This window comes from Microcaecilia unicolor, chromosome 1 (assembly GCF_901765095.1).
Source record: "Microcaecilia unicolor chromosome 1, aMicUni1.1, whole genome shotgun sequence".
NCBI lineage: Eukaryota > Metazoa > Chordata > Amphibia > Gymnophiona > Siphonopidae > Microcaecilia > Microcaecilia unicolor.
The window spans coordinates 730,015,807-730,043,161 of NC_044031.1; the positions used below are offsets into that span (position 1 = coordinate 730,015,807).

Here is a 27,355-nt window from a genome sequence, read left to right on the forward strand (position 1 = left end):
TCTAGGCTACTGCATTCCATGCCTGTTGCTGTATCCACCAATCCCAGCAAGCTTCAGCCACTGCAGTAAAAGTCTGAACTGTATTAAAGGAACAGCATAGAACAGAAGTGTCCAGTTCTCTTCCTTCCGTACCTCCCCCCCCACCTCTCTCTCTCTTCTCTCTCTCTCATAATTCTGAAACTGACCTGTGTAGATCTATTGGTTTTGCCCTGTATTGAGGTAGCTTTGAGTAAGTCATTTGTATCTCTCAGATGTTAACGTGGCATTCCAGCTGTCGGCACACAAAGTGTTATTGGATGATGATAACCTCTTACCACTGCTCCATCTGACAATTGATTATCAAGGAAAGGAACACAAAGGTAGGGCTTCTTGTATTCTATCATTTCCATGTGAACCAAACGGAGCTTATTATAAACTAATTTAATTCTGGCTTCTACATATGTTTTAACATGTTAAAGAAGAGGGTACTTAAACTTGTTTTAGCTCTTTAGCTTTTAATAATATGGGAGTTTTTTGCCTGGTTTACAAAACAGAAAGTAGTAGCACAAGGTTTGCTTTGCTTCAAAGATACGTCTCAGGCCCGGGAAGGTCCTTCACGAGAATCCTCCCCACGGGAGCCTCCCTCTTCTGGCTGGGCAGCTCTGGGTCTATCCTATAAAGTGCAGTGGCCTTTACACATTCTCTTCACACCAGCCGTGCTAGAAAAGTAAGTCTAATCTTGCTGCCCATTGAAATATGTAGTATTATAACACTTTTGGATTCATCTTGCATTTAGTACATAAGTAATGCCACACTGGGAAAAGACCAAGGGTCCATCGAGCCCAGCATCCTATCCATGACAGCGGCCAATCCAGGCCAAGGGCACCTGGCGAGCTTCCCAAACGTACAAACATTCTATACAATCAAGCCATTGTGACATCACTAATGAGGTTGGCTCTTATTGGTGGAATGAGCCACTATGACATCACAATAGGTTAAATCACTGCTCTATGTAATAAAAGTGTGCCAAGTAGAGGACATAAGTACATAAGTAATGCCACACTGGGAAAAGACCAAGGGTCCATCCAGCTCAGCATCCAGCCCACGACAGCGGCCAATCCAGGCCAAGGGCACCTGGCAAGCTTCCCAAACGTACAAACATTCTATACAATCAAGCCATTGTGACATCACTAATGAGGTTGGCTCTTATTGGTGGAATGAGCCACTATGACATCACAATAGGTTAAATCACTGCTCTATGTAATAAAAGTGTGCCAAGTAGAGGACATAAGTACATAAGTAATGCCACACTGGGAAAAGACCAAGGGTCCATCGAGCCCAGCATCCTGTCCATGACAGCGGCCAATCCAGGCCAAGGGCACCTGGCAAGCTTCCCAGACGTACAAACATTCTATACATGTTATTCCTGGAAGAGAATAGCATTGTATTTTGATTACACACTGGCCTTGAGTAAAGATTCCGCTTGTACATTACACCTTTGCTGGATTGTTAGTTTTTCCCCTGACTTCCTCCTTCCCTAAAAGCATAAGATATTGAAACAGAGAAGTGAAAGTCTTGTAGCTCCATTAATTTTTCTATGTTCTTGTTCATTCTTTTTCTCTACTGCTTTGTTGATATGTGGGTACTGTAATGACATGCAGCTCCTGAAGGTGACAAAGATGATCTCGTCTCGTCAACAGGTACAACGTTGTGTTCAAGTACTTACTGAGTGTACGACGGGTTCAGTCCGAGTTGCAGCACTGTTGGGCCCTCCAAATGCAACGGAAGCATCTGAAGTCCAACAGAACTGATGCGATCAAATGGAGACTCAGGAACCACATGGCATTTCTGGTGGATAACCTCCAGTATTACCTTCAGGTTAGTGATAGAGTTGATGATCAGCACACACTGATCTAAAGATGTATTCCATATCATCAAGCTGATCAATCCATAGACTGGTGGGTTGTGTCCATCTACCAGCAGGTGGAGATAGAGAGCAAACTTTTGCCTCCCTATATGTGGTCATGTGCTGCCGGAAACTCCTCAGTATGTTCTCTATCTCAGCAGGTGGTGGTCACACACAGCAGCAGCTCTGGCTAGGCCTCCAAGCCTAATTTTTAGGTTTTGTTGAGTGCCTGGGGTTGAGGGCTCTTTTGAGCAAGTGCAAACCTGGTGGTGCCAGGTCCCTCCTTTTCTCCCCCCTCCCGCTGGCTCCGTTAAAAAAAAAAAAAAAAATTTTGAACGTCCTTAAAGGCGTTTATTTCGACGTTTATTTAAACGTTTATTGCAGCTACTCACTGGGACACCAGGTCGTTACAGCTCGGAGCGGACAGCAGGTAATTTTTACTTTTTTATAGCGGGCAGGGGGTTCCCCGATTTATCTCCACGTGGCATATGGCGTCGGAGGGCGAGGGCGTAAAGAGTCGCTCCCCGGATCGCTTGGGCGCTTCTAGAGGGGATGCGGGGGTCTTAAAGCCTGATTCGCCCTTGTTGGGTGACAGTTTCGTGGCCGATGAATGTCCCGGTCCTTCCTCCGGCGTGGCGAATTTTCCCGCCATAAACGCCCATCCCCCGCTCCTCGCCTCCGCCATCTTGGCTGGCCACGCGGCTCGGACGGCTTCTTCTTGGGCCGCCCTTGAGGTTGGAGATATTAATGCCATGAACGCCCTTAATTTGGGCGACGGCACAAAAGCGGCTAAAGTTAAGCGCCGTTCTTCCCGCGCGGCTCCTTCGCGGAGTGTCGCGCCGGACGCCATTTTGGATGCGCAGCATGTCTCTCCCCCGCTCTTGCGAGCGCCGGTTGAGGGTGCGTCTAGGGCTGTTGCCCAGGCTGCGGAAGTACACAGTCTGGGGGGTTTCTCCCCCGAGTTTGTTTTGCTGCTGCATCAGGCCTTCCGTATGCAAAACGCTGCCCCTGCTCCCTCGTCTGGTAAAGAGGTTGAGGTTCCCAGAGGTAAACGCCCTCGGGTTGATTCACAGGCCTTGGAGGACTTTGTCTCCTCCGATGTAGATGAGGGCAGCGTATCTGAGGTCTCCCAACGGTCCTTTGCGGATTCCTTGGAGGAGACGGATCCCCGCTCGGATGGAGCGGATGACCCCTCTGCAGCGCGGCTTTTTAGCTCAGAGGATTTGTCCAACCTGTTGGTACAGGCCATGGACACTTTGAAGATTTCCTCTCCGGAGGACGTCTCTCCCTCAGCCCCTGTTGGCTCTGCCATTATGCTGGGGACGAAGCGCCCGCCTAGAACCTTCCACGTGCATGATGCCATGCACACCTTAATTGCGGCTCAATGGGATGTCCCGGAAGCGAGCCTTAAAGTGGCTAGGGCTATGTCCCGCCTCTATCCTTTGACTGAAAGTGAACGTGAGGCCTATCTGTGGCCTACCGTGGATTCTTTAATCACTGCGGTGACTAAGAAAACGGCTTTGCCGGTGGAAGGTGGCACGGCCCTAAAGACGCCCAAGACAGAAGATTGGAGGCGGCCTTAAGGTCGTCCTTTGAGGCAGCTGCTTTAAGTTTGCAGGCCTCAATTTGCGGCTCCTATGTGGCCAGGGCGTGCCTGACTATGGTGCAGCGGGCTTTCCCCTCGGATCTTTCCTTGAGGGCTGATTGGCCGGCCCTGGAATCGGGCTTAGCCTATTTGGCAGACTTGCTGTATGATGTCTTGAGGGCCTCAGCGAAAGGCATGGCTCAGACAATCTCTGCGCGGCGGTGGCTTTGGCTGAAACATTGGTCTGCTGACCACGCCTCTAAATCCCGCCTGGCTAGATTGCCTTTTAAAGGCAAGCTGCTCTTTGGGGTCGAGCTGGACAAAATCGTGACCGATCTCGGCACGTCTAAGGGCAAGAAGTTACCAGAGGTCAGGGCTCGGGCTAGTACTCGCCCTGGTACCTCCAGAGGACGGTTTCAGGAAGCCCGTCGGTACCGCCCGGGCAGGTCGGGCTCCTCTGCCCCCTCTTCCTTCAAGAGGAACTTCTCCCCCAAGCAGCATTCCTTTCGCAGAGACCGCCGTCCCGGAGGTGCTCCCTCCGGTCCTCCCCCAGGGTCTCGTACCCAATGACGGGGCCTTGGTCCACGCCCCAGTGCAGATTGGAGGACGGCTGTCCTCGTTTATGGGCGAGTGGACCACAATAACTTCAGACGCTTGGGTGCTGGAAGTCATCAGAGACGGCTACAAGCTAGAGTTCTGCCGACCCTTAAAAGACGGGTTTGTACTCTCTCCCTGCAAGTCTCCGGTCAAAGCTGTGGTAGTGCAGCAGACCTTGAACAATCTGATCCGCCTGGGGGCGGTCGTTCCGGTGCCAGAAAATCAGCTTGGCAAGGGATGTTACTCCTTTTTCTTTGTGATACCAAAGAAAGGAGGTTCTATACGGCCTATCCTTGACCTCAAAGGGGTCAATTGGGCCTTGAAAGTTCGGCACTTTCGCATGGAGACCCTCCGCTCTGTTATAGCGGCAGTGAAGGCAGGAGAGTTCCTGGCATCCTTGGACATCAAGGAAGCATACTTGCATATTCCCATCTGGCCTCCTCATCAACGCTTTCTGCGTTTTGCAGTACTGGGCCGACACTTCCAGTTCAGAGCCCTCCCGTTCGGGTTGGCTACTGCTCCGCGGACCTTCTCCAAAGTAATGGTGGTCATCGCGGCCTTCCTGAGGAAGGAAGGAGTTCAAGTCCATCCTTATCTGGACGACTGGTTGATCCAAGCCCCCTCTTATGCAGAGTGCGGCAAAGCTGTGAACCGGGTGGTTGCTCTTTTGAGCTCCCTGGGGTGGATCATCAACTGGGAGTAAAGCCAGCTGCGCCCGACTCAGTCCCTGGAGTATCTGGGAGTTCGATTCGACACCCAAGTGGGCAGAGTGTTCCTGCCAGACAATCGGATTGTCAAGTTTCAGGCTCAGGTGGACTAGTTCCTAGTAGCCTCTCCTATTCGGGCTTGGGACTACGTGCAGCTGTTGGGCTCTATGACGGCCACGATGGAAGTAGTGCCCTGGGCCAGGGCTCATATGAGACCACTACAACAATCTCTGCTGCTGCGCTGGACTCCGATGTCGGAGGATTATGCTGTGCGCCTTCCCTTGGACCCAGCAGTGCGCAAGGCGCTGAGCTGGTGGACGCAGACAGACAAGTTGTCTGCAGGAATGCCTCTGGTGACCCCGGAGTGGATTGTCGTCACGACAGACGCCTCTTTGATGGGCTGGGGAGCCCACTGCTTGGGAAGGACAGCGCAGGGGCTCTGGTCTCCTGCAGAGGCAAGTGGTCTATCAACCTCCTGGAACTCAGAGCCATTCGGTTGGTGTTGTTGGAGTTCATCCCGGTACTGGTGTTGAAGCCTGTACGGGTCCTGTCGGACAATGCCACGGCTGTGGCCTATGTCAACCGCCAGGGAGGTACCAAGAGCGCCCCTCTAGCCAAGGAGGCCATGAATCTATGCCAGTGGGCGGAAGCGAACCTGGAACAGCTGTCAGCGGCCCACATTGCCGGAGTCATGAATGTCAAGGCGGACTTTCTCAGTCGCCATACCTTGGAGGCCGGAGAGTGGCAGCTATCTGTTCAGGCGTTCTTGGACATCACGAAGCGCTGGGGCCAGCCGAGCCTAGATCTGATGGCATCATCGGCCAATTGTCAAGTGCCGCGCTTTTTCAGCAGAGGACGGGACCCTTGATCCCTGGGAGTAGATGCTCTTCTCCAACAGTGGCCGACACAAGAGCTTCTCTATGTGTTCCCGCCCTGGCCCATGTTGGGCAGGGTGCTAGACCGGGTGGCAAAGCATCCCGGCAGGGTAATCCTGGTGGGTCCGGATTGGCCCAGACGTCCCTGGTATGCGGACTTGATCAGGCTCTCAGTCGGCGATCCTCTGCGGTTGCCAGTGGAGCAAGGCCTGTTTCATCAGGGTCCCGTGGTGATGGAGGATCCCTCCCCCTTTGGTCTTACGGCCTGGCTATTGAGCGGCAGCGTCTGAGAAAGAAGGGCTTCTCAGACAAGGTCATCGCCACTATGCTGAGAGCGAGGAAGCGCTCTACTTCTACTGCTTACGCCAGGGTTTGGCGTATCTTTGCAGCGTGGTGTGAAGCAGGCTCACTTTCTCCCTTCACTGCTCCAATTTCTTCAGTGTTGGCGTTCCTGCAAGAAGGTCTGGACAAAGGCCTGTCGCTCAGTTCCCTGAAAGTTCAGGTAGCGGCTCTGGCTTGCTTCAGGGGCCGCCTGAAGGGTGCTTCCCTGGCTTCGCAGCCAGATGTGGTGCGCTTTCTCAAGGGAGTTAATCACCTGCGCCCTCCTCTGCACTCAGTGGTGCCTGCGTGGAATCTCAACCTGGTGCTAAGAGCATTGCAGAAGCCGCCTTTTGAACCCTTGTCGAGGGCATCTCTGAAAGACCTGACGTTGAAAGCAGTCTTTTTGGTGGCTATCACTTCAGCCAGAAGAGTTTCCGAGCTCCAGGCACTCTCATGTCGAGAGCTTTTTCTGCAGTTCACTGAGGCAGGAGTGACTATTCGCACAGTGCCTTCCTTCCTGCCCAAGATTGTTTTTCGCTTCCATGTGATTCAGCAGCTCTGTCTCCCTTCCTTTCGTAGGGAGGTCTACCCAGAGGAATACTCTGCTCTCAATTTCTGGATGTGAGACGAGTCATCATCAGATACTTGGAAGTGACCAATGATTTCCGGAAATCGGATCATCTGTTTGTCCTGTTTACAGGTCCTCGTAAGGGTCTGCAGGCTTCTAAGCCTACAGTGGCAAGATGGGCAAGGAAGCCATTGCAGCGGCTTAGGTGGCCGCGGCGAAGGCCCATACCTTTGCCAGGCATTACCGCTTGACTGTGGCTGCTCGGGCGGAGGCCCGGTTTGGAGCTTCAGTGTTGCGGTCAGGGATTTCTATGTCCCGCCCTGGGTGAGTACTGCTTCGGTACATCCCACCAGTCTATGGATTGATCAGCTTGATGATATGGAAGGTAAAATTATGTATCATACCTGATAATTTTCTTTCCATTAATCATAGCTGATCAATCCATAGCCCCTCCCAGATATCTGTACTGTTTATATTCTGGTTGAATTTTAGGTTCAAGTTTAGCCTTCAGTTACTTCAGGAGGACTTCGTGTTCAAGTTCTTCTTTCACTTGGATTCTTCAAGAGTTGAGACGAGTTTGTGTTACAGTGAGCTGCTGCATTCCTCTCCCCTCCGTTTTACGGGGCTGGATTGAGATTTAAATTCTGCCGGCACTCCCTCCCGCTTCGTGCGGCTGTAGGGCAGCTTTGTACCCCTCCCGCTTCGGCGGTGTTAGGGTCAGTCAGCTCCTCCCGCGGTTGCGGTTGCAGGATAAGCCAGATCCCCCCGCATCGGCGGGTGTGGTGTCCCTCCCCCGCTCCGCGGGGATGAGCTGGACGGATTCCCCTCCCCCACTTGTGTGGGGATGAGCTGGGTTAATTCCCCTCCCCCGTTTCGGCGGTGGTGAGCTGGGCAGAGTGTCCCTTCGTGGGTGTAATTCTCTAAGTGCTGAGTCCTGCGGATGGAGCTTTGATATCGACATACTGAGGAGTTTCCGGCAGCACATGACCACATATAGAAAGGCAAAAGTTTGCTCTCTATCTCCACCTGCTGGTAGATGGACACAACCCACCAGTCTATGGATTGATCAGCTATGATTAATGGAAAGAAAATTATCAGGTATGATACATAATTTTACCTTCTGGGTCCAACTGGACAGCGCTGAAGCTCATTAAGGGGGAAAATGTGTTAATAGTGTGATCTGCAAGTCTGGGAAAAGTGCTGCTTTCTGAACTAGTTCTTCAGCCAGTCTGAGCAGTCCAGATCAATAAATGATTCAGTGCTTCTCTTTCAGGTGGATGTGCTCGAGTCCCAATTCTCGCAGCTGCTGCAGCAGATAAACTCCACAAGGGATTTTGAAAGCATTCGACTGGCTCACGATCACTTCCTGAGTAACCTCCTGGCCCAGTCATTCATCTTACTGAAACATGTAAGGATTCCCAATCTAACTGCTATTCGATTATGATATCATCTATGTAACTCTATTTGTTTTCCCAATCTAACTGTGATTCCCAATTTAACTGTTATCCCCAATGTACTATCTACCAATAACAATACACTGTAAGCCACATTGAGCCTGCAAAAAGGTGGGAAAATGTGGGATACAAATGCAATAAATAAATACCCCCTTTAAATACAACTTGCTTTATGGGTGTGGAATTGCTTGCTGCTGCTATATTTTACTAGGGACTTTGAATTATATTTCAGTCAACTGAACAATTGATTTGATTTAGCTTTATTGTGCTAAACTAGTTTAAGCAAACAGGACAGGTCAGGAACTTGGTTGGGCTTGTCAAGGATTCAAGTTAGTGGTTGTTGCGCTGTATAAAGCAGTTCCTTAGCATCCCTCCAGACCAGTTCAGACGTGAGGGTTTAAGCTTTCCTACCAGCAGATGGAGACTAAGGACTACTAGTTTGAAAATGGTCCTATAAGTACCTTGTGCATTCCAGAGCTAAGCAGTAGTTCTCAGTCTCCAGGAGGTGGTAGGTTTGTGTGATCTTGTGCACCCAGGTCTGTTGAAGATGGGTCAGACTTTAGGGGAATTCTTGGGATGCCTGTATTTTCTCTTCTGTGGTACAAAAAAAATAAGAAATGAAAGAAAGAAAGAAAAGAGACTTGGAGTGAGAGACAGCATATCTACGCAGACTGGGAGTGCATGCGTTTCTCTACGTCATCTCTGCCACTCCCATTCTATGGGAGTCTCTCTTATGTGGTGGACAATTCAGTCCAATCTGATCATAGGACTTCCATTCCAAATTCCTCCTCCACACAAGACCTTGAGAACAGATGCATCTAACTTGAGCTGGGGAGCTCACATGGAAGGACTTCACACTCGAGGTCACTGGTCCACTTAGGAGGTTCAATTTCACATCAACCTCCTGATCTAGGTGGACAACCAGGCTGCAGTGTATTATGTCAATAAGCAGGGAGGCACAGACTCGTACCTCTTGTGTCAGGAGGCAGTCAGGATGTGGCATTGGACCTCCAGTTACGACATTGAGCTGAGGGCCACATATCTGACTGGTAAAGACAGGAGCCTGGTGGACAGACTGAGCAGAGTGATGCAACCACATGAGTGTCTCTGAACATGGATGTAGCTAACCAGATCTTCTGAGAGTGGGGCACCTCCTCAGTGGATCTCTTTGCCACTCATCTCAACAACAAAGTCCCTCAGTTCTGTTTCAGACTGAGATCACATGGCAGGCTAGTGTCAGATGCCGTCCCCCTTCCTTGGGGGGGGAGGGGCTTCTATATGTATCTCCATTACCTCTTGTGGGGAAAACTTTACTGAAACTCAAGCAGGATCTGGAAACCATGATAATCAGCCTAGTGGTTAGTGCATCAGCCAGAGAACCTGGGAACTGGGTTTGATTCCCACTGCAGCTCATTATGACTCTGGGCCAGTCACTTAACCCTCCATTGCCCCAGGTACCAAATCAGTACCTGTATATAATAAGTAAACCACTTTAATGTAACCACAGAAAGATGGTATATCAAGTCCCATCCCCCCATACTCATTGCCCCTTACTTGCTGAGACAGATTTGGTTCCTGCTTTCTGGAGTTATCATCAGAAGATCCATGTAGACTGGAGTGCTTTTCAACTCTTGTCACTCAGAATGAGGGGGTCTTGCTTGCATCCCAGCCTCCAATCTCTAGCCCTCACAGCTTGGATGCTGAGAGCATAGAGTTTGCATCCAGTACTTCTGCACAAGCTCCTGAAACGGCAAAAAGCCATTACCTTCCATTAAATCTTTCACTGTTCAAATTCCTTGGTTACAATTCATCATAGTACTATTGATTTTAAACTGAAAGTTGTACCACAGTGCGTTTTTGTTTAGTTGACTGCCAAGGTACTCCTGGGCCCAAATCAAATTCAGCTAACACTTGTGTATCGCACCACTTGATTTCCCTCTAATGTCAGAGAGAGGCGAGCTCCTAGAATGTTTTTTAGATGCTCATTTAACAGCACTGAAATTCAAATAACAGAGATATAGTACGATCAGTGGTGTACAAAGAGCGGGGCGGTGGGGGCGGTCCGCCCCGGGTGCACGGCGCTGGGGGGGGGGGGGGGGTGCCGCACGCCTGTCAGCTCTTCGTTTTCATGCTCCCTTTGCCCCAGAACAGGTTACTTCCTGTTCCGGGGCAGAGGGAGCATGAAAACGAAGAGCCGGCGCGCGGCACCCCCCCCCCCCCCCCCCCCCCCCCAGCGGCGTGCACCCGGGGGGGGGGGGGGTTCTTTCGCCGGGGGGGGGGGGCATCGCGCTATTCCAGGGGGGGTGCTGCACCTGGGGGGCGGGGCGCATCGGCGATCCGCCCCGGGTGTCAGCCCCCCTAGGAACGCCACTGAGTACGATGTAAGCATAATAGTGATGGAATATCTAATAAGCACACAATTAGAACATTCAAATAACATTGCTATGATACTAATGCTGAGGGGCCAATTGCAGATATAGAGATGGGGATAAGATGAGTCAGCTGGGATAAATAAATGGATGGCTAAAGGCAAATTCTTTGTACAGTTAATCAAGATATAAGGACCTGGCCTAAGTTGCAATGTGTGTAGCAAGCTAGACCATGTGTAGAATGGGTGTATAGTCAGTCACCCTATGTATTAAAGGCTTGGGAGAAGAGCCAGGCTTTCACTTGCTTCCTGAAGTGGTAGTCTCGAGTTATACGGGGCCCCTCAGGAGTAAATTCCAGACTGCCCAAACCGACTGTCGCGTCGAGTATCCTGCTGAAGGCAGTAGTGAGATGTGAATGTGTGGACTGATGACCACGTTGCAGCCTTGCAAATCTCCTTAATGGAGGCTGACTTTAAGTGGGCCAATGACGCAGCCATGGCTATAACATTATGAGCCGTGACATGACCCTCTAGAGTCAGCCCAGCTTGGGCATAAGTGAAGGAAATGCAATCTGCTAGCCAATTTGAGATTGTGCGTTTTCCAATGGCGACTCCCCTCCTGTTGGGATCGAAAGAAAGAAACAACTGGGTGGACTGTCTGAAGGGCTTTGTCCGCTCCACGTAAAAGGCCAATGCTCTCTTACAGTCTAAAGTATGTAAACTGCTTTCGCCAGGGCGGGTATGAGGACGTGGAAAAAATGTTGGCAAGATAGACTGGTTCAGATGGAACTCCGATACCACCTTCGGCAAGAACTTAGGGTGCGTGCGGAGGACTACTCTGTTGTGATGGAACTTAATATAAGGTGCATGCACTACCAAGGCCCGAAGCTCACTGACTCTATGAGCTAAAGTAACAGCCACCGAGAAAATGACCTTCCAGGTCAAGTACTTCAGATGGCAGGAATTCAGTGGCTCAAAAGGAGCTTTCATCAGCTGGGTGAGAACGACGTTGAGATCCCATGACACTGGTGGAGGTTTGACCGGGGGCTTTGACAAAAGCAAACCTCTCATGAAGCGAACAGCTAAAGGCTGTTCAGAGATAGGCTTATACTCTACACGGCGATGATAAGCACTAATCGCACTAAGGTGAACCTTTACAGAGTTGGTCTTGAGATCAGACTCTGACAGGTGTAGAAGGTATTCAAGCAGGGTCTGTGTAGGACAAGAAAGAGGATCTAGGGACTTGCTGTCACACCAGACCGCAAACCTCCTCCATTTGAAAGAATAACACCTCTTTGTGGAATCTTTTCTGGAAGCAAGCAAGACTCAGGAGACACCCTCTGAAAGACCCAAGGAGGCGAATTTTAAGCTCTCAACATCCAGGCCGTGAGAGCCAGAGACTGGAGGTTGGGATGTAGAAGCGACCCCTCGTTCTACTACTACTACTACTACTTAACATTTCTAGAGCGCTACTAGGGTTACGCAGCGCTGTACAATTTAACAAAGAGAGACAGTCCCTGCTCAAAGAGCTTACAATCTAATAGACAAGTGAACGGTCGGTCCGATCGGGGCAGTCAAATTGGGGCAGTCTGGATTCACTGAACGGTAAGGGTTAGGTGCCGAACGCAGCATTGAAGAGGTGGGCTTTAAGCAAAGACTTGAAGATGGGCAGGGAGGGGGCTTGGCGTAAGGGTTCAGGAAGGTTGTTCCAAGCATAGGGTGAGGCGAGGCAGAATGAGCGGAGCCTGGAGTTGGCGGTGGTGGAGAAGGGTACTGAGAGGAGGGATTTATCCTGTGAACGGAGGTTACGGGCGGGAACGTAAGGGGAGATGAGGGTAGAGAGGTAGTGAGGGGCAGCAGACTGAGTGCATTTGTAGGTAAGAAGGAGAAGCTTGAATTGAATGCGGTATCTGATCGGAAGCCAGTGAAGTGACCTGAGGAGAGGGGTGATATGAGTATATCGGTTCTGGCGGAATATGAGACGTGCAGCAGAGTTCTGAACAGACTGAAGGGGGGATAGATGGCTAAGTGGGAGGCCGGTGAGGAGTAAGTTGCAGTAGTCCAGGCGAGAGGTAATGAGAGCGTGGACGAGAGTTCGGGTGGTGTGTTCAGAGAGGAAAGGGCGAATTTTGCTGATGTTAAAGAGGAAGAAGCGACAGGTCTTGGCTATCTGCTGGATATGCGCAGAGAAGGAAAGAGAGGAGTCAAAGATGACTCCGAGGTTGCGGGCAGATGAGACGGGGAGGATGAGGGTGTTATCAACTGAGATAGAAAGTGGAGGAAGAGGAGAAGTGGGTTTTGGTGGAAAGACGATAAGCTCGGTCTTGGACATGTTCAGTTTCAGTGATGAGTGATGAGAGTTGGAAAACAGTCCAATCTCCACGGTTCTTCGGAGGACAACTCCAGAAGAGGGAACCAAATCTGACGCGACCAGTACGGTGCAATCAGAATCATGGTTCCACGGTCTTGCTTCAGTTTCAGCAAAGTCTTCCCCACCAGAGGTATGGGAGGATACACATACAGAAGGCCTGTCCCTCAATGTAGAAGAAAGGCATCTGACGTTAGTCTGTCATGGGCCTGAAGCCTGGAACAGAACTGAGGGACCTTGTGATTGACCTGAGTGGCAAAAAGAGGCACCGAGGGGGTGCCCCACGCTTGGAAGATCTTGCGGACTATGCCCATGTTCAGTGACCACTTGTGAGGTTGCATTATCCTGCTCAACCTGTCGGCCAGACTGTTGTTTACGCCTGTCAGATAAGTGGCTTGCAGAAACATGCCGTGATGGCGCGCCCAAAGCCACATCTGGGTGGCTTCCTGACACAGAGGGCGAGATCCGGTGCCCCCCTGCTTGTTGGTGTAATAATACATGGCAACCTGATTGTCTGTTTGAATCAATATGATTTGGTTGAACAGCCCTGAAAGCCTTTAGAGTGTTCCAGATTGCTCGCAATTCCAGAAGATTGATCTGAAGACCTTTTTCCTGAAAGGACCAGGCTCCTTGAGTGTGAAGTCCATCTACATGAGCTCCCCACCCCAGGAGGGATGCATCCGTCGTCAGCACTGCCGCACCTCAACGTGGAGAAAGAAAAACTGAAGAGAAGTGCTCACGCGACGGGCGGGAAATCAGTCCGCGCACGTGCGCCAGAAGACTCTGGCAAAACTTTTAAAATATTTTGCTTGCAAAATGCCAATTCCTGGGCCGACGCAGACGTCGACCCACATGTGAGAACAAGCAGCGTGCTTGTCCTTGGAGAATACTGATTTGGATGTTTCTGTGAGATAAACGTCCAAATGCTGACGTCACTTTTTGGACGTCTGTCTCTTTTGCAAGTTTGTTTAGGGATTTGTTGGACATTTGTGATTTAATTCAAGAAAAGATTACAAAAAAAAAGAAAATATTATTATTATTATACAAGTATTCAACGCAGAGGTTTTTTGGGAGTCTATGATTGAGTGTAGCTGGAAGGAGAGTAATGTGGTATACAGCTCTTTGATATTAAGTCATATTCCCAGCATTGACTGAGGCTCATTTTTCCTCTTTGAGAAAGGATCCCTAAATGTGTTACGTATATTTGATCACTATTGTGGATATAGAGTGTAAACTTGGAATTAGTGATCTAAATTCTCCATTTGTTGTAGTATATTGATGTAAGATATTAGCACATGGCCATTAATATCGAAATTAGAAAATTGACCATTTTATTGCTGCAGTACAAATAGCTTTAGCCTGCTGGGGGAAAAAAAAAAAAGGAAAGGGCATGCGAAAGCCACACAGCTGTGTAAAAGGATCCCAAAGTTAGTTGGCCAAATGTTGTAAATATTTATCTCAACGTACCTGTGTATCAGCAAGTGATGCAAGGACTTGAAAACTTGTGACTCCCCCCCCCCCCCACCAAATTATATTTTGTATATTTCATTGTTGTTCTATATAATTTCACTGGGTGCCATTTTAAAAAAAAAAAAAAGTGTCAGCATTCGTGTCATGGCTTACTGTATTCTGATTTATTGACAGAACCAGAGTCCCCTGGGTAAGCTTCTCTTCGAAATTCTACTGTACCCAAGCAGATCATCAAAATGTTTTCTCTTCTTTCTGTGCTTATCTTTGTAGGTTTTCCATTGTCTGAATGAGATCCTGGATCTCTGTCTCAGTTTCTGCTCCCTGGTCAGTCAGAATTTGGGGCCCCTGGATGAGCGTGGAGTAGCACAGCTGGAAATCCTTGTCAAGGTGGGACTCAGCAGCAAGAAACCCTCTCTGTAACTATGTGCTACTTTTGCATCATATGTCTAATTCTCATTTGGTGTTCATATTAACGCATAAGTCAGTTTGCTACTCCAGAATTTGCTAGCAAAGAGGAAAAGCTTTAAATATCCACAATTAAGAAGAGTGTTCGGTACTAACAGTGTAGGTGCACGTGTGGAGTGGCTGTTTAAAGGCTGTCAGATGTGGATCACAGTCCAGTCAGCTGTTCCTTCCCCAAATATTTAATTTCTACCTACCTTCCTGTCTGGATCAGCCGTTCATACGTAAGAATGGATTCTGAATTTTACAAATGAAAAACCTGGTGAGGACAGGCATGTATTACACATTTAGCTAAATGTCATGTTAAAAATGTGCATACAGTTAAGTGTAAAAAGGATGAAGCATAGTAACATTTTGTTGGAATTAAACATGGATCGTGGAATATTATACTAGTGTAAAAAGGATGAAGCATAGTAACATTTTGTTGGAATTAAACATGGATCGTGGAATATTATACTGAGTGGTGACAGAGAGCTGTGTTTCTCAGGGCTTCAGCTGTCAATCCTCCCTGCTCTTCAAAATTCTCTCCAGTGTTCGGAATCACCAGATCAATCCAGACCTTGCACAGCTACTTTTACGACTGGACTACAACAAGTACTACACACAGGCTGGAGGCACCCTGGGCAGGTATGAACCATGCGGTGACATCAGCATCTCAGGGTCAAAGTATCTGGCAGGAGCTTTTCTATGAAAACAGTTTGATATGCCAATCTTAGGCACAAGTAGTAGCTTATTTTATTGAATTGCCATGCCTATTTCAGATATAATTGCAAAGATCAGATACTGACTAATTCTGAAGCATCCCACTTGCTAAATACAAGCAGCCTGCCTGGTTTGGCAAAAGGGGAGGGGCTAGTGAGATTAGAGACAAGGTTGAGGAAAGGGGGTAAATAGTAGCCACAAGACAGTGGAGGGAGGAACAAATAAAGATTTATTTATTTTGCATTTGTATCCCACATTATCCCACCTCTTTGCAGGCTCAATGTGGCTTACAATTCATCATGGGTACTGGAAATAGAAGAGAATATACATTTGGTTTTACAGAGGGTTATGTGTTACATGGTGGTGAATACATGACAGTGTTAAAGCAAAGGACATTATAAGACAATTCTGGAAGTTTTTAAGATGTTACAGTTACACATGTTGATGGCATCAAAACTTAAGATACAGTGAAAGATAGCAGTTTGAAAGACAGAATTCTACTACTACTACTACTACTACTATTTAACATTTCTAGAGCACTACAAAGTGTACGCAGCGCTGTACAAACACAGAAGAAAGACAGTCCCTGCTCAAAGAGCTTACAATCTAATAGATAAAAAGTAATGCATTTAAATGGCAGTGCTTGATGAAAAAGAGAGCTCAGTTTGATAGGAGATATACTATAGGATGTCGTTCTGAGGCCAGGCTAAGTCTAAAGCAGGAGAAGGTATTCTCTGCAGCCTATCTGTGAGATGGAAAATGCTCTCTGAAGCTGCTGCTATAAGTTGTTAGTTTTCTCTCCCTGAAAGAGATCCAAGCCACACCCACGAAGTTCAAACTGGCTGTGAGGAGGGTGAGGGGAGGAAATGGCAGTGCTTGATGAAAAAGAGAGCTTTTTCCCTGTTCTGTACTCTCCCCCACAATCTGCCCCAAGCCAACTGAATAGATTTCTGAGGCCTGGAAGGAGAATAGGGTGCTAGTTGGACTAGGGGAGAGGGTCCCTCTCTGCACAGTAATCAGAAGTATTATCAGGTTCCTCTGTTCTTCCTGGAAATGCTCTTTAGTAGATTCATAGTGAAGAAGACTTTTTTTTTTTTTGTTGTTGTAAGCAAGATGATTGGGAGTGCTGTGACTTTCCAAAACCCAGAGTCTAATGGGTAAGGAGTTAACCAGCAGGGAATTATACTTGGGGGGGGGGGGGGGGGGGGGGGGGGGGGGAACTTTCTGTCACCAGCAGTTTTCAATATCTTTTTGGCCTTTTGGTGCCTCTCATTCCCGTAACATCACATCATTCATACCTTCAATCACAGAAAGATATATATCATATGTCTTTATGCCTTTTTATCGCCCTCTAAGCTCCCATTGTTTCCTTCCAATGTTTATGCTCCAGTGTTACATTCCTTAACGACACTTCAATTGTTTCGCATAATTCTGCAAAATGTAATCCATAACCAATCTGTAACAAATTGTATTTCCAACATTTAACTCGTATTGTAAGCCACACTGAACCCGCAAAAGGGTGGGAAAGTGTGGGATACAAATGCAATAAATAATAATAATAAAGAATCCTGGTGGTTTGTGTGTTGGGTCTGTGAGTGCTTTCTGGGAACTGGGGGACCACTGGGAGTGTGGCCTCCAGTAACCTAGAAATCACTGGGGCTAATTTGAGAGAGGGAGACTTGGCCAGAGGCAGTTGGGAGGGTGCTAGTGTAGAGCACAAGCGGCAGGTGCAGGTGAACCTTAAAGCATATGTTAAAGACTTCCATAGAAACAGGAGACTGGATTGGGAGAAGTACTTGCCCTACCTACTGTTTGCATACAGGGTTAGTACATAAGCACCGCCATACTGGGAAAAGACCAAGGGTCCATCAAGCCCAGCATCCTGTCTTCGACAGCGGCCAATCCAGGCTTCAAGAACCCGGCAACCCCCCCCACCCCCCCCCCCCCCCAAAAAAAATGTTCAATGGACTTTTCCCCCCCTTTAAATTCCGTAAGGCCAGCTGCTGTCACTACATTCTCCAGCAACGAGTTCCAGAGTCTTAACTACACGCTGAGTAAAGAAAAACTTTCTCCTATTTGTTTATCAATAGAAATCAAACAAAATAAAACATGGAAAAGAAAATAAGATGATACCTTTTTTATTGGACATAACTTAATACATTTCTTGATTAGCTTTCGAAGGTTGCCCTTCTTCCTCAGATCGGAAATAAGCAAGTGAGGTAGCACTTCCTATTTGTTTAATCATTTGTATAATTCCTATTTGTTTTAAATCTACCATATTCTAGCTTCATCTTGTGTCCCCTGGTTTTGTTGTTGTTTGAAAGTATAAACAAACGCTTTACATCTGTCCACTCTAATCTGCTCATTATCTTGAGCTGCTTTATGGCTGGAGGGTGAGAGGGCCCCTTGATCTAATAAGAGAACATTGGGAAGAGAAAGTTGATACCTCTGACACCCCTGTAATTGCATATGTAGTTAATATGTGGCAGAGATGAGAACGTGCAGGCAGCCCAGACATGCAAACGACCTGGTATGATGGTAAGGCCCAAACTAGAGTTTTAGGAGGGCCAGCAGGTACTTGTTTTAGTCCCAGTTTGTCAGAATAAACTTCAAGCTAATTGGGTGAGACTTTACAAGGTCATGCAGTACCTAAATGATACAAACTATGTTATATCTATGGATTCTCAAGACAGAGAGCAGGATACCTTTCTTGTAAATATGTTAAAGGCCTATGCAAATTGCACAGGTATGGTGCTAGCTGTGTGTAGCCTACCAGAAGAATGTCAGTATAGTGAGCCCATACCTGACCGCCTAGCAGAGACATTACTAGAGGGATCTGACACTGAAGAGAGTACATGTCAATGTACAGACTGGAAAAACCTTCAGTCAAAAGGTAGAACTAGAAGAACAACAGGAAACATGTATAAAAGAGACACATTTTACATGCTCTAAGTATGAGAAAGATTTCAGTATGAAGAAAGAGCTAATGCAGCACCTAAAAGTAATAAAGAAATTGGAATATGTATAAGTTAGAATATGGGAAAAGCTGTATCAACAAAGCAAACGAAAAACACTTAGCCTAGAATGGGTGGCAGAGCTGGTGGTTGGGAGGCGGGACTAGTGCTGGGCAGACTTATACGGTCTGTGCCGGGGCTGGTGGTTGGGCGGCGGGGATAGTGCTGGGCAGACCTATACGGTCTGTGCCAGAGCCGGTGGTGGGAGGCAGGGATAGTGCTGGGCAGACTTATAGGGTCTGTGCCAGAGCTGGTGGTTGGGAGGCGGGGATAGGGCTGGCCAGACTTATACGGTCTGTGCACTGAAGAGGACAGTACAAATAAAAAAGTAGCACATATGAATTTATCTTCTTGGGCAGACTGGATGGACCGTGCAGGTCTTTTTCTGCCGTCATCTACTATGATAATAGAATATCTTCACAAAATAATAGAAGCTCCACAAAAAATGCAAACTTTCACCCACGAGAGAGACCAGTTTCAAGTTCAGAGTGTAAGAAAATGTCAGTTGCTGGAAATTACTGTAAAAGCAGCATTGACTCCATTCAGGAATGAAACCATTTACGTTCACTGAATGTAGTAGGAAAAGCTTTATTCATAAATCACAGCTAACAAAGCACCAGAGAATACACACAGGACTAAAACCATTCACATGTGCCGAGCGTGGTAAGAGCTTCTAGCAGAAGCTACTCCTCACCATTCACAAAATGAAGCTTACAGGATTAAAGCTGTTAGCATGTACTGAGTGTGGTAAAAACTTCTGTTAAGTACCAGAAGGGCAATGAACCTGGTAACCCTGATGGCCTCTCCAGAAAGGAAAAGCCAGAACCACCTTGACACTGGACTATTGAGACTCAATCAGCGGTCTGTAGTGGCCGACAGAACAGTGTGTTTTAAGCCTGTAAAATGTATTCGGTATTTCCTGAAGTGTATTTTTCTAGTTTGGTCAACAGGTGGTGCATGTTTATGTTTTGAAGCTGCTACAGAACCAAGGCTGTGCTCTTTGTTTAAGCCTTTTGGAAAGCCAGTCTGCACTATTCAAACTTGTTGTCTGAGCTCTAATTGGCCCAGGAGCTCTTCATTTGGATTGTACAGGCTTTTGCCACAGTCTTAGCCCAGGAGGAGAGAGACAGATCTCTTTGCTAAGGCTCTGTAAACAGTTACGTTTGATAACTTGTGAGCAGCTGTATGTCCTGATGTTCCCAGGTACTTTTTAGAAAGTAAATACATGTTTAGTTAGTGTTATAGTTGATCCAATTTTAGTTACCTGTTATTGTTTACTGATTGCACTTTTTATGTTAACTGTTTATTGTCTTAAAAACTGAACAGTGTTTCAGTTTATTGCCTCTTTGGACAGATAATGAATTCTTGTGGTGTATTGTGTCTATGAGTGCTTTCTGGGAACTATGGCCTCCAATAACCTAGAAATCACAGGATAACTGGAGAGCAGGAGACTCACCTAGAGACGGTTGGGACCCAGTCCGTGGGAGGAGGGTGCTAGTGTAGAGCACAAGCGGCAGGTGCCAGGTGGCCCTGAGCCGTGCTGGGGATAAGTCCCTCTAAGTGACCACGGGGTAACCCCAGGCAGGTGGCTAGGTGTTTTGTGACAGGAGGAAATATTTTTTTTATTCAATGGTTAAGCTCTGGAACTCATTGCCAGAGGATATGAGCAGTTAGGTAAAAAAAAAAAAAGTTTGGAGAAGTCCATAGTCTGCTATTGAGATAGATGGGGGGGAAACCACTGCTTGCCCTGGGCATTGGTAGCATGGAATCTTGCTACTCTTTGGGATTCTACCAGATACTTATGACCTAGATTGGCCATGGAAACAGGATACTGGGATGGACCATTGGTATGGCTATTCTTGAGTCTAGATACATAGAACAGCTCCCTGCCTGCTTCTTGGGCAAATGTATAGACATTTGATCAAAGTAAAGGTAGGAGACGGAAGGGAACAGATTTTGGATTTAGGTCTCCCATTTGTTTTTCCAGTTGTCGTTCATGGTATGTTTAGAAGGGGGCTTTTGTCAGAAGGACCAGTTCTGATGGAGGACCTGATTTACTTTTGGCTTATGGTGTGGCTCACCTCTTGACTGAGGTATTAAGGGTTACTTTCCTGAGGCTGCAATGCTGCTACCAGTGTGTAAAAAGAGCTACATCCTTGGCCTGTGCTAAGGTTTGGAAGGTGTTTGAGGCCTAGCAGGAAGGCTGGCAGCAGGATTTAGCTGGGAGTTTGTTAGAGCACTGTGTAGCCTATTTAGGGCAGGGCTCATAAATGTTTATACATATGGGGGAAGAGGCAGAAGTGAAGCCCCCCATCCCAAAATGCATTTCTGTGGGAAGAGCAGTTCTAACAGCTGTAGCATACAAACACCAATTTGCAGTAAGATAGCGATTAAGGAATTGCACCTTTCAAACAGTCCTCCTCTTCACTCAGACATACTATCCCACAAAGATGCACACAAAATAGATGTGCCAAAACTGATAAACACAAACGCACACAATGAGCACAAATATGTAGAATTTCCATGAACATAGTCGATGATGGCAGAAAAAGACCTGCACGGTCCATCCAGTCTGCCCAAGAAGATAAATTCATATGTGCTACTTTTTTATTTGTACTGTCCTCTTCAGTGCACCATGATCTGTGTGCTGTACTGTGTATGTGTGATTGCTCACTGCATTGAATACTTTGGACTAGTCTTATTGGATACAATATTTTAAAGTAAACCCGGTCCAGAAGTGTATGTTCTATCTGTGCCATAACAAGGGTTAGAGGCAGTTTAGTCTTCTTTTTAGGATTCTGGGGGAGGGAGAGATACTGTCCTTATTTGTTAAACTGTACAGCACTGCGTAACCCTAGTAGCACTCTAGAAATGTTAAGTAGTAGTAGTTAATGTAAGTAAAGCTTGCACAGTCCCTAGTATGTTTTATTTTTTTTGGGTGCAGAGTTGTCTTTTCACTGCGATTAAATGTGAATTAACCTCCCTCCAACCCCTTCTACATAGATTTAACAAATTGAGCTGCTAGATCAGCAAAAGCCCATTTTTAGCGGTGTTCATTAAGGATTAATTAACACATTGAACAGAGAGCAAACATGCATAGCCTCAAATACAAAAACACTTACAAAACAAAATATTCAAGTGTGTATGGAGGCATAAGACCAGAGGCTTGAAGCATCACCTAGAGTGCTTATTTATAGAGCAGCCCTGTCATAGTTTGGCAGATTGTTACTGCCCACAGTTACTTTGCAGGGATAATGATGCTTTACTCTCATCTGGATTGTGGGATGCACAGGCTTGATAAGAATCAGACTTCTTTGCAATCTCTGTACTTACTCTTTCTTTTCTCTTTTACAGCTTTGTGATTTGAAGGCATGGGGTCTGATTGTAAGATCTCCATTTCATTGGTGTTTTGCTTGAATTTCAATCATAAATCAAAAGTGGAACATTATGTGAGAAGAGTGAAGTGTCTGGCATCACAGGGATTAATGGCTGCTGAAATGCCAGTAGTGTCTCATGTAATTATTGCCATCTGCCTTTCAGAACTGGTGTTGCTTGCCTGAAAATAAAACTTTTCTATAATCATTAATTATTCAGAAACAATTTAAGAGAACGTATATAGACCCTGGTGCAAAGTGGTCTTGCTACACAACAGCAGGTATAGCTGTACAGCATTTCAAATACATAGTGTATATATGCTGTAAAGATTTCTTACTTTGTATTTCACTAGATGCTGTCATTGGTATTTTGTGTGTGTGTGTGTGTGTGGTAGGCTGCAGATAAGCCTCTACAGCTGAAGGAATCAGTTACTGTTTATAAAGATGGTAGGGCCAGATGAAAATTATACCTTGGTGGTTAAATCCCTGTGAATTTTTCTAGGCCACTACTAATAAATCAAGCAACACAGCTGTACAATACTTCATGTAAAAAAAAAAAAATTTAAAAGGCAGCTGGGATGGCAATGTTTTACTCTAATTCCAGATGAAAGACAGCATGGAACACAGGCACTGTTTTCATATCTGTATATGTGCGTTTGGCTTGGGTGGCAGGTAGGAGGTCATATCAGCTAAAGTATGTCACCAGTGGCACTCATCAAAAGTCCAGGCTTTGGCAGCAGTTCTGGTGGAATAGAATGATACAGTGACTGGGGAGAGCTCAGGCCCACTCGGCTGCCAAAATAGAGCACCTCTTGGGACTGAGATGGAGCAGAAGGAGGGAAGAAAACAGGGATGATACTGAGGAATGCAAAGAAGAAAAAGTACCTCCACAGAAAACAGTGCCAATGTCAGCCACACTAAGACACAGCTGGGAGCATAGGGAAGTAAAGTCCTTTTTACATTTATATAGCCACATTTGGGCATAAATACCTTTTATAAAAAGACAACCAGAGTAAAGTACACACTGTGACAAGCAGAGTATGTGTGTATACCTGTGGATTATGAAAAGTGTTATCTCTGCACATACAACATAGGCGTAAGTGTTCATGGCTATAATGCTACTTATGCTGAAATTAGGCCTTACCTGCTAATTTTCTTTCCTCTAGACCCTCCAGACCGGTCAAGACGCGTGGGTTATGCTCGCCTACCAGCAGAGGGAGACTGAGAACACTAACTTCAACTATGTACATATAATCTGTGCCCATCCCACAAAAGCCAGTATACACTTAGCAAAGCAGAGAAAAACCCCCTGCAACCTGAACTCTGAATCTAGAAAACCCCTGTACCTGGAAAACCAATAGTCAACACCAACAGTGTGCTCAGACAGACGGAACGACAAGCGCCCGCTCTGTCAAGTATTATGGGCGAAGAAAATTCTCCAGCCCAAAGAAAGAAAAGTAATAGTCATAGCAGAACACGGCTCAAATACTTCTGATACGAACAATATCTCTGAAAATCCATAGGGCGGGCTCTTGACCGGTCTGGAGGGTCTAGAGGAAAGAAAATTAGCAGGTAAGGCCTAATTTCACCTTCCTCAGCGACCCTCCAGACCAGTCAAGACGCGTGGGAAGTACCAAAGCAGTAGAAACTTAAGGGTGGGACCCTCGAAACGCAGAAGACAGCACAGCCGCTCCAAAACATGCATCCTCCTTTGCCTGAACATCAATCCTATAATGCTTCACAAAGGAATGAATGGACGACCATGCCGCTGCCTTACAAATATCCTGCGGAGGAACAAAACTACTCTCTGCCCAGGAAGCAGCAACCCCCCGAGTTGAATGCGCCTTAAGTAACGGGGGCACCGCACGCCGCCTCAACAAATAAGCCGAGGCAATAGCCTCCTTCAACCACCTAGCCAGAGTCCCCTTGGAGGCCGCAGCCCCTCTCTTGGGACCTCCAAACAAAACGAACAACCTATCCGAAGCCCGGAATTCTCTCGTTCTGCTCAAATAGGACCGCAAGGCACGCCGAACATCCAACTTAGCCAACCGACGCTGAGAGGCATCCCACGAACGATCCCCCAACACCGGTAACGAGATCACTTGATTCACATGGAACGCTGAAACCACCTTAGGAACAAAGGAAGGAACCGTCCTCAAAGTCACTTTCTCTTTCGCAAAGGACAGAAAAGGTTCCCTACAAGACAAGGCTTGCAACTCTGAAATTCTACGAGCGGAAGCAATGGCCACCAGAAAAACTGTCTTCAAGGTAAGATCCTTACATGTGATGGACGCCAATGGTTCAAACGGAGGCCCCACCAGAGTCTCCAAGACCAAATTCAAATCCCAAGGCGGAACCATCGGACGACGGGGCGGCCGAATCAACTTCACTGCCCTCAGGAACCGCCCTACGTCCGGAGAAGCTGCCAAGGAGACTCCTCGAATCTTACCTCTGAAACAAGACAAAGCAGCCACCTGCACCTTCAGGGAAGAAAGGGAGAGCCCCCTATCCAAACCATCCTGCAAAAACTCCAAAACCTCCATCACCGAAGCCCGCATGGGGACAACATTCCGTTCAAGACACCAACTCTCAAAGATGCGCCATACCCGCACATAAGCCAACGACGTGGACTTCTTACGCGACCACAACATTGTATCAATGACCCTGGCCGAGAAACCCTTCTTTCTCAATCTGTACCTTTCAAAAGCCAAGCCGTAAGCAAGAATGGAGAGGGGTCGGCCATCTCGATCGGTCCCTGCACCAGTCTCACCCGAGACCCCAGGGGAAAAGGATCCTGCACTAACAACCGCACCAGATCTCCGTACCATGGCCGACGAGGCCAATTGGGCGCTATCAGAATCACTAAGCCGGGATGACGACCGATCCGCTGCACCACGCGGCCCACTAGCGGCCACGGCGGAAACACATAGAGTAACTGCTGAGTCGGCCACGGCAGAACCAACGCGTCGAGACCCTCGGCTCGAGCATCTCTTCGACGACTGAAGTACCGCGCGACCTGCGCATTGTCGGCCGATGCCATGAGATCCAACACCGGCCGACCCCACTGCAACACTATCCGCTCGAACACTGAGTGATGGAGAGCCCACTCTCCGGGATCCAACATGTGCCTGCTCAGATAATCTGCGTCCACATTGTCCACTCCTGCTACGTGGCCTGCCGAAAGAGCCTGAAGATGAGCCTCTGCCCACCCCAACAGCTCCGCTGCCTCTACAGCTAATCCTGGGCTCTTCGTCCCCCCCCTGCCGATTCACATAAGCTACGGCCGTGGCATTGTCGGAAAGAACTCTGACCGCCTTGCCCTCTAGCAGACTCTGGAAGGACCGAAGAGCCAACCGAATTGCTCGAGTCTCCAGGCGATTGATGGACCACTACGCCTCTTCCGACGTCCATCACCCTTGGGCCACCTGCCCTAGACAATGCGCCCCCCAGCCTAACAGACTCGCATCCGTGGTCAGTACCACCCAATTTGGCACCTCTAGCGGCATACCCTTCGCTAGATTCGGAGTGTGAAGCCACCAGCGGAGGCTGCGCCGAACCCTCTCCGGCAGCGCTAACCGCTCCTCCAACTCCTGGGACTGAGGGGACCAACGAGCTCTGCAACTGTCTCATGTGGGCCCTGGCCCAAGGTACTACCTCTATAGCCGCAGCCATCAGACCTAACACCTGAAGATACTCCCGTGCCGCAGGCGCCCTCGGAGCTGACGTATCTGAAGCTGCAGTTTGGAAATGCGAGGAGCCGTCAAAAACACCCGGCCTCGCTCCGTGTCGAACCGAACTCCCAGATATTCTAGAGACTGTGACGGAACTAGGTGACTCTTGGCCAGATTGACAACCCAACCCAGCGACTGCAAAAAGGTCACCACCCGGGCGGTAGCCTCCTCGCTCTCCGCCTGCGTTTTGGCTCGAATTAACCAGTCGTCGAGATACGGATGCACCAAAATGCCCTGCAACCGTAAAGCCGCTGCCACGACCACCATCACCTTGGAGAAAGTGCGAGGAGCCGTAGCCAGGCCGAACGGGAGCGCACAAAACTGAAAGTGACTCCCTAACACCACAAAACGAAGAAAACGCTGGTGCGCCTCTAGAATGGGGATGTGTAAATAAGCTTCTGTCAAATCCAATGAAGTCAGAAATTCCCCTTCCTGAACCGCTACAATGACCGAGCGCAACGTTTCCATCCGAAAGGAAGGAATCTTTAGAGCCGCATTGACCCTCTTGAGGTCTAAAATGGGCCGAAAAGAATCCTCTTTCTTTGGCACCACGAAGTAAATGGAGTAACAACCGGTACCTCGTTCTTCTGGCGGAACAGGCACCACAGCGCCTAAATCTACCAGACGTGACAGAGTGTCTCGCACTGCCCTTGCCTTGCACCTTGAATGACAGGGAGAGACGAGAAAGAAATCGGACAGAGGACCGTTGAACTCCAGCGCGTACCCGTCTCGCACTATCTGCAGCACCCACTGGTCTGACGTGATTTGGGCCCACCTCTGGTAAAACAAGCGTAAGCGAGCCCCCACACGAACCAGAGGCTGGACCCCCAAACCATCATTGCGACACACGGGACGTGCTGGCCGCTCCCGAAGAGGCAGCTCGCCCCCCCCCCCCCCCCCCCACGAAAGGACTGGGTTCTCTGAAACTAACGACCCCGGAACCCCCCCCGAGGACCTACCCGGCTGATACCGTCTAGCTTCCTGAAAACGGCCTCGCACCCGCAGAGCCCCTAGACGCCTTAGGCCGAAGCTCTGGAAGCCGCGGGATCTTAGTATCACCAAGACCCCTAACCAACTTATCCAACTCGTCTCCAAAAAGCAAAGCGCCCTTAAAGGGAAGCGAACACAACTTTGCCTTGGACGCGGCATCTGCCAGCCAGCCCTGCAACCACAGGGCCCTTCGAGCCGCCACTGCGAGGGTCATATTCTTCGCCGATGCACACAACAAATCGTAGAGCGCATCTGCCAAGAAGGACGAGCCCATCTCCAACTTTGCCAAATCCTGCACTAAGGCGGCTCTATCAACCTGCGGAGCATCTAGCAGCCGCTCAGCCCAGCGGAAACATGCTCGAGCCACCAGACCTCCACAAACTGAAGCCTGCAAAGCCAGCGCCGATAAATCAAAACTGCGCTTCAGAAATGTCTCCAATTTCCTGTCCTGAGGGTCCCGCAAGGCAGCCCCTCCATCTACAGGAATTGCAGTAGCCTTAGTCACCGCCGGCACTACGGCATCCACAGTCGGAGGCTTTAAAGAATCTCTATCTTCCTGCGGAAGGGGATAGAGCTTAGCCATGGCCCGTGCCACCTTACACGGCGCCTCCGGCGAGAGCCATTCCTGCGATACCATCTCTCTAAGATCCGCATTCATAGGAAAAGTCCGAGAGACCCTTCGGATCCCCTTAACCAGCGGGTCCTGCTTTTCAGAGGGAGCTGGATCTACTGCCGGGTCAAATTTGAGCATAGCAGACACCTGCTCAATAAGATCCGCCAATTCCTCCCTGTGAAAAATGCGGACCACCGACGGATCCTCCCCAGGCACTGTCTCTCTCTCTCTGGGCCGAACAAGGACCCCTCCTCCTCCTCCAGGGGACTAA

At 48.3% G+C, this 27,355-nt stretch overlaps 1 protein-coding gene across 1 annotated transcript in view; it reads left to right on the top strand.

Annotated features, from left to right (window-relative positions):
- The window catches only part of TUBGCP4 (tubulin gamma complex associated protein 4), a 63,953-nt gene extending 41,490 nt beyond the window's left edge, over positions 1-22,463 (top strand). The window contains exons 12-18 of the mRNA XM_030189636.1: positions 252-359; positions 568-706; positions 1,680-1,857; positions 7,812-7,946; positions 14,469-14,585; positions 15,148-15,287; positions 21,731-22,463. Of these exons, the coding sequence (XP_030045496.1) occupies positions 252-359; positions 568-706; positions 1,680-1,857; positions 7,812-7,946; positions 14,469-14,585; positions 15,148-15,287; positions 21,731-21,743 (830 nt within the window). The 3' untranslated portion in view covers positions 21,744-22,463. The remainder of the gene's footprint in view (positions 1-251; positions 360-567; positions 707-1,679; positions 1,858-7,811; positions 7,947-14,468; positions 14,586-15,147; positions 15,288-21,730) is intronic.
- Positions 22,464-27,355: the final 4,892 nt, after the last annotated feature.